This window comes from Tachypleus tridentatus, chromosome 4 (genome assembly GCF_004210375.1).
Source record: "Tachypleus tridentatus isolate NWPU-2018 chromosome 4, ASM421037v1, whole genome shotgun sequence".
Lineage (NCBI taxonomy): Eukaryota > Metazoa > Arthropoda > Merostomata > Xiphosura > Limulidae > Tachypleus > Tachypleus tridentatus.
The window spans coordinates 3,549,092-3,562,844 of NC_134828.1; the positions used below are offsets into that span (position 1 = coordinate 3,549,092).

Sequence of the window (13,753 nt, forward strand, 5' to 3'; positions counted from 1 at the left end):
CATAAAAATATACAATGATGAACATTATCAATTATTATATAACAAAAATTACTGAAATTATGCTTTTTTTATACACTCAGAACTGTGTTATGAGTTGAAGGAATGTGCTATGAACAGAAAGTTATAATTCTGGTTGTTTCGTATACATTAAACCACAAACATATGTGTTAGATTAGTTATTACAGTATTATTACAATAATTGACATTCTACATTAATAGGTGCGTTATAATAAAAGCAATTGTTATTACAAAATACTACATCACTTTGACTTCAGCAACAGGGGTTCTGAACCACCTTGGGGTGTAGAATACCACAGTCATAGTTTTTGTGACTTTAGAACTCATGAAGCTTAAAATTTATAGGCTTTTTCTGAGTGGGTTTCTTGTCTAAATGTTTCTCATTTATACGTTTCAATAATGTATGTTTTTGTTTTGTTGTCCATTAAAAAAACATATCAAAACTATTTTTGTATTTAGATAACTTTCAATGTATACTTATACCTGTTGCCAATAGGTTTGTGTCTTTCAATATATCGTGAACATTTGGAAAATATATACGACACAATCGTTAAACGAAAATCCTTTCAGAGGTAAGATTTTTTTATATCAGAACTTCGTGGTTTCTGTGTTAATTGTTTTGTTTGTTTTTGGAATTTCGCACAAAGCTACTCGAGGGCTATCTGTGCTAGCCGTCCCTAATTTAGCAGTGTAAGACTAGAGGGAAGGCAGCTAGTCATCACCACCCACCCCCAACTCTTGGGCTACTCTTTTACCAACGAATAGTGGGATTGACCGTAACATTATACGCCCCCACGGCTGGGAGGGCGAGCATGTTTAGCGCGACGCGGGCGCGAACCCGCGACCCTCGGATTACGAGTTGCACGCCTTACGCGCTTGGCCATGCCAGGCCTATTCTGTGTTAATAAACGATTACGTAATAAGTTATACCAAGAGTCTCTAAAATTCTGCGATAATAATTAGAAGGAACAACAAATAATTTTCACTTTTTTTCGTGTTAAGCACAAATTTTCGCAACTGGCCATCTGCATTTTGCCCAGTACTGGCATCGAAACCCAATTTTCACTGTTCTAAATACCTACACTTACTTTTGAGCAACTGGGGGCGCTATACGAATAGCAATCAAACTGGAAAAAGCTTCTATGATGACTCTGGCGGTGGTTGTTGATGTTTGATTGGGTTAATTTTTTTTCCCCCCAAGCGCTGTTTAATTATTTTAATATGTATTTATGAGATTGTTGTAGTGTAACCTTAAAAGTGTTCAAATTATTGAAAATTGGTTTTATTTTGATTATTTCATGTTTAGTAACAGAAATACAATATATGTATTTCACATTTTTTTCTTCGTTTCATAACCTTAACTGGAAAGTTTTGATATATCATACCTATAATTATAACGCGACAAATACATGTTTGTGCGTAACAATTACACTGAGTAATAGTAATAGACAGCTGTACAAGTTATAACTGTAATAGAGGTTAGTTAAAAGTGATTTTGAATTTAAATTAAATACATTATTTAGATATATGCAAGTAAATTGATTTCTTGGTCACATTATTTTTAATAGACGTATAAACTTTTCCCGTCAAACTTCTGAGCAATTCATTTAAAGTGTGTTCATTATTGTTCTGAAGTACCATTAATATGATCAGTTGACTGAGTAAGTTGTTCAAGTCTTTAAAGTAGAACTGTGTTGTTAGTACTAGCAGTAAAGCCAGTACTGAGTAATATAATTCTGGGATATGTTTATAGATATGTTATTATAAGTGAAAAGAGGTAATTATTAATTTATGAAATACTAGTCAGGCCTCACCGATAATACTTTATACATTATTTTTCTTATTAAAGAAAGGATGATGATTTACATTCTTTTCGTTGTTTAGAAAAGAAAGACAAGAGATTGTATTATTATCCATCTAATGAATAACATTCAGACCTCTGAGTTCCTTGTGCTATATTATGAAGATATTAAACTGTAAAAGAATAAAGAAGTTTAAGATTTCCACAAAGCATGCTAGGTCTAAGTTAAAACAATTTTGTTAACAGGGTGTTTGACTGATATGGAATGAGCTGCCACTGATGGTAGTGGAGCTCTTTCCTGAACAGTTTAAATACATACATTTCTTAACTGTATGTGTGTAAAAACAGATGCAAAGTATTAAATGCCCTTTCTGTGAAGGTTACAGTACTAAAGTAATGGGGAGTTGACATAGGTTTCCTCAATGTACGTGTCCAGTGTTTCACACTGTATATCACTTATATATATCTAACATTTGTTAAATGAAATTTTCATTATAAATGTGTGCAGAGCTTACTGGAAGGGATGCTGTGTTTTAGTGGTAAGTCTAAGGATTTACACAACAAAAATCCAGGTTTTGATACACATGGTAGACACAGCATCCATAGCTCATTGTGTAGCATTGTTTGTAACAAGAAATAAACACACTGAAAGGACTAGTCATATATTATTGTACATTAAACCTGTCTAGTAGTGAGTTTCAAATGGATGGTTAGACCATGAGGTAAGTACACGTTTAAATGTCTTGTCACATTGCTAGAGCAATGTATTTCAAGCGAGGTGTTGTGTTACACGTGTATATTTGTTGTGTTGAGTGATTTGATGCTTTAATAAAAATGTATATTAAGACTTTGTTTTGAATTTTTTAAAAAACAAAGTAGAAAGTTTAACAAATATTTATCAGGAATCAAGTGTGAGTTTCTACCATGATTGTAAGAAAGGTTTCTTGACATACATGTAATTAATTTTTCATTTATTTTTTAAATCTATTTTTAATATAAAATGAAAAGAAAATGTTAGTTTTAATATTATGTTTTTATCATGATAGATTTATGTTATTAATGTAACAGAAAACCATTTTTTACTTAAGGTAATTTCTCCACATACCCAAACATTAGAATTAAACTAAATATCTTCCTTCACGTCTGTATGATTATAATGTGAATGTTTATCAATAAGTAAGTCTGATATTTAAAAAGTTTTTCTTTTTAGGCTGTTAATTTGACACTTTATCACATTGACAACTTTGTGTGTGTGTAAAAGTAATATATATTATCACGTGTTTGTGTGTGTATACACAGAAATTTTGTTTTTAATAATTTATCAAACTTGTTCTGAATATAATGAACTTAATTCTGATTAAGTGTACCTGTTTAAGAATGTTTGTTTAAGTAACTTTGTTGTATTTAAATTATTATTGTGTTACTGTTTACAGTAATGGAATATAAGACTGAGGACGAAGGTTTTGCTATACATGAGCATTGCTTCAGCTGTATCAAAGTTTCCAAGTGTACTATACCAAGATCCTGGTAAAAGCTGTGATATAATCACATGTGAGCTGAAATGTGGAGCCCTCTTTCATTCTTGCAAGAAACGAGAACACCAGCTTCTGTGTGTGAACCAGAAAGTAATAATTTATTGGTGTGGCTCTAAAAACAGTCAAATACATTTAACATAGTTGTATGTTAACACATCTTAGTTTAATAGCTTAATATACCAGTTTTTCATTGAAAAGATGTTAGGTTATTTCCAGATGTTTGATACCTGTAAAAAGTTTGAATTTCGTACAACAGAAAGTTAAAAATAAATTGTTTGTTTGTGTAGTTCAAATGTAAATTTGTTCATCTGCTTTACGCTTGGTAACAAGTTTTCTATAACGATTTATGTGTTAATAATCATACAGATTTCTTATTTTTTACATATAAAATATACTAAAGCCTTTGCCAAGGTTTTCATAACTCTGTATTGTAATATAGCAAATGTGTTATTTATTTTCATAGTTTTAATTTTCTACTTGTATCAGTGACACTTTTCTTTGAAGTATGATTGCAGATAAGATTCTTTTTTGTAGGTTCCTTGTATAAATTCAGTGAATGGTTGTCCAGTGTGGATGTACCGTCATCATTTGGGGCCACATCTAGAGAAATGTCCTGCAAGTGTCGTCCACTGTACTATGGAGTGGAATCGATGGCCACTGGAAATCAAGGACAGAGACTTTTCTCACAGTTTGCACCCCCACAAGACTCGGGTGCCACTTGATGAGGCTCTTGCACTAAGAGATCAACGTATGCTTAATCAGTATTGGCGTGCACCCAGGAAGACACGCCGATCCCTGAGGAATCCATTAACAAAAAAGTATCCAGCTGTTCCTCTACATGTAAATAATCTATGTTTGAAACAGTTTTTAATAATATTTAATTATTTTAATAAAAAAAATAATGGACGAACTGAAAGGTTCAGTACTATTTGTCAGCTGTATTAGTTATATACAACTGATGCGTGTAATATGTAAACTAGTGGGATTAGTTTACATATCTTATAGAAGTAATTGGATTGAAATATCATTTCAGTCAGCAAGTCCAACATAAGTTTTGAGCTGGAAGCTCATACATAGTTTTGGTGAATCCATCATTCTATATTAAGGATGTAATCAAAGCTGTAATGGGTGTGATCAGAAATATGTATCTTGTTATAAAAAAATGTCAGCTGTTTTCAAAAGGAAATAAGCATTGTATTTTAATGTGTGTTAAAATTCATTAAATCAAAACAATTTTCTTTGGCAGAGAAAAAATGAAACCAGGATTCTAAAACACACATCTGTTGACATTTACAGCTATTACTTGACTATCAGGATTTCAACTTTACCTACCTGAGCATCAGTTTAATTCTTTTCTCATTTGGTCCAGTGTTTTATACCCTTCTGAACTGCCTTTGTCCTGTGACACTCTCCACTAGTGTCAGTGTGTCTTCTACCTTGGTACTGTATATTGTCCAGTGACACTCTCCACCAGTGTCAGTGTGTCTTCTACCTTGGTATTGTATATTGTCCCATGACACTCTCCACCAGTGTCAGTGTGTCTTCTACCTTTGTATTGTATATTGTCCCGTGACACTCTCCACCAGTGTCAGTGTGTCTTCTACCTTGGTACTGTATATTGTCCAGTGACACTCTCCACCAGTGTCACTGTGTCTTCTACCTTGGTATTGTATATTGTCCTGTGACACTCTCCACCAGTGTCAGTGTGTCTTCTACCTTGGTACTGTATATTGTCCCGTGACACTCTCCACCAGTGTCAGTGTGTCTTCTACCTTGGTACTGTATATTGTCCCGTCTCACTCTCCACCAGTGTCAGTGTGTCTTCTACCTTGGTACTGTATATTGTCCTGTGACACTCTCCACGAGTGTCAGTGTGTCTTCTACCTTGGTATTGTATATTGTCCCGTGACACTCTCCACCAGTGTCAGTGTCTTCTACCTTGGTACTGTATATTGTCCCATGACACTCTCCACCAGTGTCAGTGTGTCTTCTACCTTGGTACTGTATATTGTCCTGTGACACTCTCCACCAGTGTCAGTGTGTCTTCTACCTTGGTACTGTATATTGTCCTGTGACACTCTCTACTAGTGTCAGTGTGTCTTCTACCTTGGTACTGTATATTGTCCCGTGACACTCTCCACCAGTGTCAGTGTGTCTTCTACCTTGGTACTGTATACTGTTCCGTGACACTCTCCACCAGTGTCAGTGTGTCTTCTACCTTGGTACTGTATACTGTTCCGTGACACTCTCCACCAGTGTCAGTGTGTCTTCTACCTTGGTACTGTATATTGTCCTGTTACACTCTCCACTAGTGTCAGTGTGTCTACTACCTTGGTATTGTATATTGTCCCGTGACACTCTCCACCAGTGCCAGTGTGTCTTTTACCTTGGTACTGTATATTGTCCCGTGACACTCTCCACCAGTGTCAGTGTGTCTTCAACCTTGGTACTGTATATTGTCTCGTCTCACTCTCCACCAGTGTCAGTGTGTTTTCTACCTTGGTACAGTATATTGTCCTGTGACACTCTCCACTAGTGTCAGTGTGTCTTCTACCTTGGTATTGTATGTTGTCCCGTCTCACTCTCCACCAGTGTCAGTGCGTCTTCTACCTTGGTACTATATATTGTCCTGTGACACTCTCCACCAGTGTCAGTGTATCTTCTACCTTGGTACTGTGTATTGTCCTGTGACACTCTCCACCAGTGCCAGTGTGTCTTCTACCTTGGTATTGTATATTGTCCCATGACACTCTCCACCAGTGTCAGTGCGTCTTCTACCTTGGTACTGTATATTGTCCTGTGACACTCTCCACCAGTGTCAGTGTGTCTTCTACCTTGGTATTGTATATTGTCCCATGACACTCTCCACCAGTGTCAGTGTGTCTTCTACCTTTGTATTGTATATTGTCCCGTGACACTCTCCACCAGTGTCAGTGTGTCTTCTACCTTGGTACTGTATATTGTCCAGTGACACTCTCCACCAGTGTCACTGTGTCTTCTACCTTGGTATTGTATATTGTCCCGTGACACTCTCCACCAGTGTCAGTGTGTCTTCTACCTTGGTACTGTATATTGTCCCGTGACACTCTCCACCAGTGTCAGTGTGTCTTCTACCTTGGTACTGTATATTGTCCCGTCTCACTCTCCACCAGTGTCAGTGTGTCTTCTACCTTGGTACTGTATATTGTCCTGTGACACTCTCCACGAGTGTCAGTGTGTCTTCTACCTTGGTATTGTATATTGTCCCGTGACACTCTCCACCAGTGTCAGTGTCTTCTACCTTGGTACTGTATATTGTCCCATGACACTCTCCACCAGTGTCAGTGTGTCTTCTACCTTGGTACTGTATATTGTCCTGTGACACTCTCCACCAGTGTCAGTGTGTCTTCTACCTTGGTACTGTATATTGTCCTGTGACACTCTCTACTAGTGTCAGTGTGTCTTCTACCTTGGTACAGTATATTGTCCTGTGACACTCTCCACTAGTGTCAGTGTGTCTTCTACCTTGGTATTGTATGTTGTCCCGTCTCACTCTCCACCAGTGTCAGTGCGTCTTCTACCTTGGTACTGTATATTGTCCTGTGACACTCTCCACCAGTGTCAGTGTATCTTCTACCTTGGTACTGTGTATTGTCCTGTGACACTCTCCACCAGTGCCAGTGTGTCTTCTACCTTGGTATTGTATATTGTCCCATGACACTCTCCACCAGTGTCAGTGCGTCTTCTACCTTGGTACTGTATATTGTCCTGTGACACTCTCCACCAGTGTCAGTGTATCTTCTACCTTGGTACTGTGTATTGTCCTGTGACACTCTCCACCAGTGCCAGTGTGTCTTCTACCTTGGTATTGTATATTGTCCCATGACACTCTCCACCAGTGCCAGTGTGTCTTCTACCTTGGTACTGTATATTGTCTCGTCTCACTCTCCACCAGTGTCATTGTGTCTTCAACCTTGGTACTGTATATTGTCTCGTCTCACTCTCCACCAGTGTCGGTGTGTCTTCTACCTTGGTACAGTATATTGTCCTGTGACACTCTCCACTAGTGTCAGTGTGTCTTCTACCTTGGTACTGTATATTGTCCTGTGACACTCTCCTCTAGTGTCAGTGTGTCTTCTACCTTGGTACTGTATATTGTCCTGTGACACTCTCCACTAGTGTCAGTGTGTCTTCTACCTTGGTACTGTATATTGTCCAGTGACACTCTTTACCAGTGCCAGTGTGTCTTCTACCTTGGTACTGTATACTGTCCTGTGACACTCTCCACTAGTGTCAGTGTGTCTTCTACCTTGGTATTGTATATTGTCCTGTGACACTCTCCACCAGTGTCAGTGTGTCTTCTACCTTGGTACTGTATATTGTCCTGTGACACTCTCCACCAGTGTCAGTGTGTCTTCTACCTTGGTATTGTATATTGTCCTGTGACACTCTCCACTAGTGTCAGTGTGTCTTCTACCTTGGTACTGTATATTGTCCCGTGACACTCTCCACTAGTGTCAGTGTGTCTTCTACCTTGGTATTGTATATTGTCCTGTGACACTCTCCACTAGTGTCAGTGTGTCTTCTACCTTGGTACTGTATATTGTCCTGTGACACTCTCCACCAGTGTCAGTGTGTCTTCTACCTTGGTACTGTATATTGTCCTGTGACACTCTCCACCAGTGTCAGTGTGTCTTCTACCTTGGTACTGTATATTGTCCCGTGACACTCTTTACCAGTGTCAGTGTGTCTTCTACCTTGGTACTGTATATTGTCCTGTGACACTCTCCACCAGTGTCAGTGTGTCTTCTACCTTGGTACTGTATATTGTCCTGTGACACTCTCCACCAGTGTCAGTGTGTCTTCTACCTTGGTACTGTATATTGTCCCGTGACACTCTTTACCAGTGCCAGTGTGTCTTCTACCTTGGTACTGTATATTGTCCTGTGACACTCTCCACCAGTGTCAGTGTGTCTTCTACCTTGGTATTGTATATTGTCCTGTGACACTCTCCACTAGTGTCAGTGTGTCTTCTACCTTGGTACTGTATATTGTCCTGTGACACTCTCCACTAGTGTCAGTGTGTCTTCTACCTTGGTACTGTATACTGTTCCGTGACACTCTCCACTAGTGTCAGTGTGTCTTCTACCTTGGTACTGTATATTGTCCTGTGACACTCTCCACTAGTGTCAGTGTGTCTTTTACCTTGGTACTGTATATTGTCCTGTGACACTCTCCACTAGTGTCAGTGTGTCTTCTACCTTGGTACTGTATATTGTCCTGTGACACTCTCCACTAGTGTCAGTGTGTCTTCTACCTTGGTACTGTATATTGTCCTGTGACACTCTCCACTAGTGTCAGTGTGTCTTCTACCTTTGTACTGTATGTTGTCCTGTGACACTCTCCACCAGTGCCAGTGTGTCTTCTACCTTGGTATTGTATATTGTCCTGTGACACTCTTTACCAGTGCCAGTGTGTCTTCTACCTTGGTATTGTATATTGTCCTGTGACACTCTCCACCAGTGCCAGTGTGTCTTCTACCTTGGTACAGTATATTGTCCTGTGACACTCTCCACTAGTGTCAGTGTGTCTTCTACCTTGGTACTGTATATTGTCCTGTGACACTCTCCACTAGTGTCAGTGTGTCTTCTACCTTGGTACTGTATGTTGTCCTGTGACACTCTCCACCAGTGCCAGTGTGTCTTCTACCTTGGTACTGTATATTGTCCTGTGACACTCTTTACCAGTGCCAGTGTGTCTTCTACCTTGGTACTGTATATTGTCCTGTGACACTCTCCACCAGTGTCAGTGTGTCTTCTACCTTGGTATTGTATATTGTCCTGTGACACTCTCCACTAGTGTCAGTGTGTCTTCTACCTTGGTACTGTATATTGTCCTGTGACACTCTCCACTAGTGTCAGTGTGTCTTCTACCTTGGTACTGTATACTGTTCCGTGACACTCTCCACTAGTGTCAGTGTGTCTTCTACCTTGGTACTGTATATTGTCCTGTGACACTCTCCACTAGTGTCAGTGTGTCTTTTACCTTGGTACTGTATATTGTCCTGTGACACTCTCCACTAGTGTCAGTGTGTCTTCTACCTTGGTACTGTATATTGTCCTGTGACACTCTCCACTAGTGTCAGTGTGTCTTCTACCTTTGTACTGTATGTTGTCCTGTGACACTCTCCACCAGTGCCAGTGTGTCTTCTACCTTGGTATTGTATATTGTCCTGTGACACTCTTTACCAGTGCCAGTGTGTCTTCTACCTTGGTATTGTATATTGTCCTGTGACACTCTCCACCAGTGCCAGTGTGTCTTCTACCTTGGTACAGTATATTGTCCTGTGACACTCTCCACTAGTGTCAGTGTGTCTTCTACCTTGGTACTGTATGTTGTCCTGTGACACTCTCCACTAGTGTCAGTGTGTCTTCTACCTTGGTACTGTATGTTGTCCTGTGACACTCTCCACCAGTGCCAGTGTGTCTTCTACCTTGGTACTGTATGTTGTCCCAGACACTCTTTACCAGTGCCAGTGTGTCTTCTACCTTGGTATTGTATATTGTCCTGTGACACTCTCCACCAGTGCCAGTGTGTCTTCTACCTTGGTATTGTATATTGTCCTGTGACACTCTCCACCAGTGCCAGTGTGTCTTCTACCTTGGTACTGTATATTGTCCTGTGACACTCTCCACCAGTGCCAGTGTGTCTTCTACCTTGGTATTGTATATTGTCCTGTGACACTCTCCACCAGTGCCAGTGTGTCTTCTACCTTGGTACTGTATGTTGTCCTGTGACACTCTTTACCAGTGCCAGTGTGTCTTCTACCTTGGTATTGTATATTGTCCTGTGACACTCTCCACCAGTGCCAGTGTGTCTTCTACCTTGGTATTGTATGTTGTCCCGTGACACTCTTTACCAGTGCCAGTGTGTCTTCTACCTTGGTATTGTATATTGTCCTGTGACACTCTCCACTAGTGTCAGTGTGTCTTCTACCTTGGTACTGTATATTGTCCTGTGACACTCTCCACCAGTGCCAGTGTGTCTTCTACCTTGGTACTGTATGTTGTCCTGTGACACTCTTTACCAGTGCCAGTGTGTCTTCTACCTTGGTATTGTATATTGTCCTGTGACACTCTCCACTAGTGTCAGTGTGTCTTCTACCTTGGTACTGTATATTGTCCTGTGACACTCTCCACCAGTGCCAGTGTGTCTTCTACCTTGGTACTGTATATTGTCCCTGTGACACTCTTTACCAGTGCCAGTGTGTCTTCTACCTTGGTATTGTATATTGTCCTGTGACACCTCCACCAGTGCCAGTGTGTCTTCTACCTTGGTATTGTATGTTGTCCCGTGACACTCTTTACCAGTGCCAGTGTGTCTTCTACCTTGGTATTGTATATTGTCCTGTGACACTCTCCACTAGTGTCAGTGTGTCTTCTACCTTGGTACTGTATATTGTCCTGTGACACTCTCCACCAGTGCCAGTGTGTCTTCTACCTTGGTACTGTATGTTGTCCTGTGACACTCTTTACCAGTGCCAGTGTGTCTTCTACCTTGGTATTGTATATTGTCCTGTGACACTCTCCACCAGTGCCAGTGTGTCTTCTACCTTGGTACTGTATGTTGTCCTGTGACACTCTTTACCAGTGCCAGTGTGTCTTCTACCTTGGTATTGTATATTGTCCTGTGACACTCTCCACCAGTGTCAGTGTGTCTTCTACCTTGGTACTGTATATTGTCCCAGACACTCTCCACCAGTGCCAGTGTGTCTTCTACCTTGGTACTGTATGTTGTCCCGTGACACTCTTTACCAGTGCCAGTGTGTCTTCTACCTTGGTACAGTATATTGTCCTGTGACACTCTCCACTAGTGTCAGTGTGTCTTCTACCTTGGTACTGTATATTGTCCTGTGACACTCTCCACCAGTGTCAGTGTGTCTTCTACCTTGGTACTGTATATTGTCCTGTGACACTCTCCACTAGTGTCAGTGTGTCTTCTACCTTGGTACTGTATATTGTCCTGTGACACTCTCCACTAGTGTCAGTGTGTCTTCTACCTTGGTACTGTATATTGTCCTGTGACACTCTCCACCAGTGCCAGTGTGTCTTCTACCTTGGTATTGTATATTGTCCTGTGACACTCTCCACTAGTGTCAGTGTGTCTTCTACCTTGGTACTGTATACTGTTCCGTGACACTCTCCACCAGTGTCAGTGCGTCTTCTACCTTGGTACTGTATATTGTCCTGTGACACTCTCCACTAGTGTCAGTGTGTCTTCTACCTTGGTACTGTATGTTGTCCCGTCTCACTCTCCACCAGTGTCATTGTGTCTTCTATCTTGGTATTGTATATTGTCCTGTGACACTCTCCACCAGTGTAAGTGTGTCTTCTACCTTGGTACTGTATATTGTCCAGTGACACTCTCCACCAGTGTCATTGTGTCTTCTACCTTGGTACTGTATATTGTCCCATGACACTCTCCACCAGTGTCAGTGCGTCTTCTACCTTGGTACTGTATATTGTCCCATGACACTCTCCACCAGTGTCAGTGCGTCTTCTACCTTGGTATTGTATGTTGTCCCGTCTCACTCTCCACCAGTGTCATTGTGTCTTCTATCTTGGTATTGTATATTGTCCTGTGACACTCTCCACCAGTGTAAGTGTGTCTTCTACCTTGGTACTGTATATTGTCCAGTGACACTCTCCACCAGTGTCATTGTGTCTTCTACCTTGGTACTGTATATTGTCCCGTGACACTCTCCACCAGTGTCAGTGTATTTTCTACCTTGGTACTGTATATTGTCCCATGACACACTCCACCAGTGTCAGTGTATCTTCAACCTTGGTACTGTATATAGGCATCTTATTCAGGCAATCTTATCACTATTTATTAACAAAGCATTTAGACACGTGTTTCTATAGATGAGTGTTGCAATAAATAACATACATGCTTGCAATTTTTGCATCATCCTGTTGCTTTCAATATAAATTATATTTAATAATTATTGTTTTATAAAGTTTATGATGCATCGTTTTCAGGTATGAAGACTTAGGTTACTGCTTTTAGCATGGAGGCTGAAAAGTACTTGTCTATTTCACCTCTGTTATCTATTGTGGGTGTTCCAGAGACATTGAAATTGCAAATTTTGACTGTTTGCATTCTTCCTTGGCATTGTTAGCTTCTTAGGCTTTCTTTGGTTCCTGCTTCTATGCATAGGGAGATTGCTTGTCTTGTCTCTTTGGTATTTGATCTATTGGTATTAGAATAGTTTCATCTGTATTTGAGTCTTCTCTGCTCAGGCAGATTATTGCCAATGGCATTGGTGACTGCTTTAGGTGAATGGAGGCTGTGGGAACGAGGTTACATCATTTTCTGGACAGCTGAAATTTCTTCTCTACAGGCTCATTGGAACTTCAGGTTCTGGCATCATGGTTGGTCATTCAGTTCACTTCTTCTCAATTATCCTCCCAGCTTGTGCTATTTCCACCACCAACAGACCCGTGGAGTATGGATCTTCATTCAAAGGCTATCAAAGAGTTTATTGGTCAAGGTAGCAGAAGAGGGAGTTGATCCTATGCTTGTGGGATTTTATTTCTGCTATTTGTTGTGTTCTAGAAGATGAGAGGTTGATAGCCAATCATTGATATTTCTCATTTTAACTAATTTTTAGATTCTCCTAGGTTCACAATATATAGTCCTTTCTTAATCTACGTTGGTATTTTTCAACAGGTATCTCCTTGGTGTGGATTCCTGTATGTGGCGAGGGGACCTCCCAGAGAATGTTCTGTACTTTCAGTTTACCTTCTCTGGCATCTAAACATCTACCTATGTGTTTGCCATGTGTGGCAACCTATGAAGAGTAGGAGAGGATCCTGGTGGATGAGGGGTCCAACCCTAATGCACCACCTTGGCCTTGAATTCCTGTAGACAGCCAGCCTTGGAATGGCCCTCTCAAGATTAATCAACTGGCCCACTTGGGCTGGGGTCAACCAAGTACCATTGTTGGACACTCTCAGTGGGTGTTGTGGACATTGTGTCTGATGTTGGTGTTTGGGTATAGTGCTTACAAAACCCCAGTGTTGCTGCATTGTCCTTGTTTGGGATTGTAGTGCTTCCCCTCCTAGGGCTCCATGTTGGGTGGGGTCAGTGGGCACTGAAATATTCTTTCTTTATTATGGATCCCCCAACTCAAAATAAAAAAAAAAATAATAAAAAAATCATAAGTAAATGACCACATCTTAAAGATTCTAGACAACAATCTTCAACTTCTTCATCACCTGTACCTCATTTTCTGGTATGACATTCTTTATCAGACAAATCTTTTGGTCAAATGTCTCTCTTTTTATTCAAAAGGAACTAGAGGGGCTTGCTGCTTCTTCTATGTTAGTCCAAAAGCTATGTTCTGGGGACTTTTGGT

At 40.3% G+C, this 13,753-nt stretch overlaps 1 protein-coding gene across 2 annotated transcripts in view; it reads left to right on the forward strand.

Annotated features, from left to right (window-relative positions):
• The first annotated feature begins 1,352 nt into the window (after window positions 1–1,352).
• The window catches only part of LOC143248459 (F-box only protein 30-like), a 56,534-nt gene continuing 44,133 nt past the window's right edge, over window positions 1,353–13,753 (forward strand). For both annotated transcript variants that reach the window (XM_076496836.1, XM_076496837.1), the window contains exons 1-3: window positions 1,353–1,496; window positions 3,253–3,444; window positions 3,889–4,194. In XM_076496836.1, coding sequence (XP_076352951.1) covers window positions 3,292–3,444; window positions 3,889–4,194 — 459 coding nt within the window. In that variant the 5' untranslated portion in view covers window positions 1,353–1,496; window positions 3,253–3,291. The remainder of the gene's footprint in view (window positions 1,497–3,252; window positions 3,445–3,888; window positions 4,195–13,753) is intronic.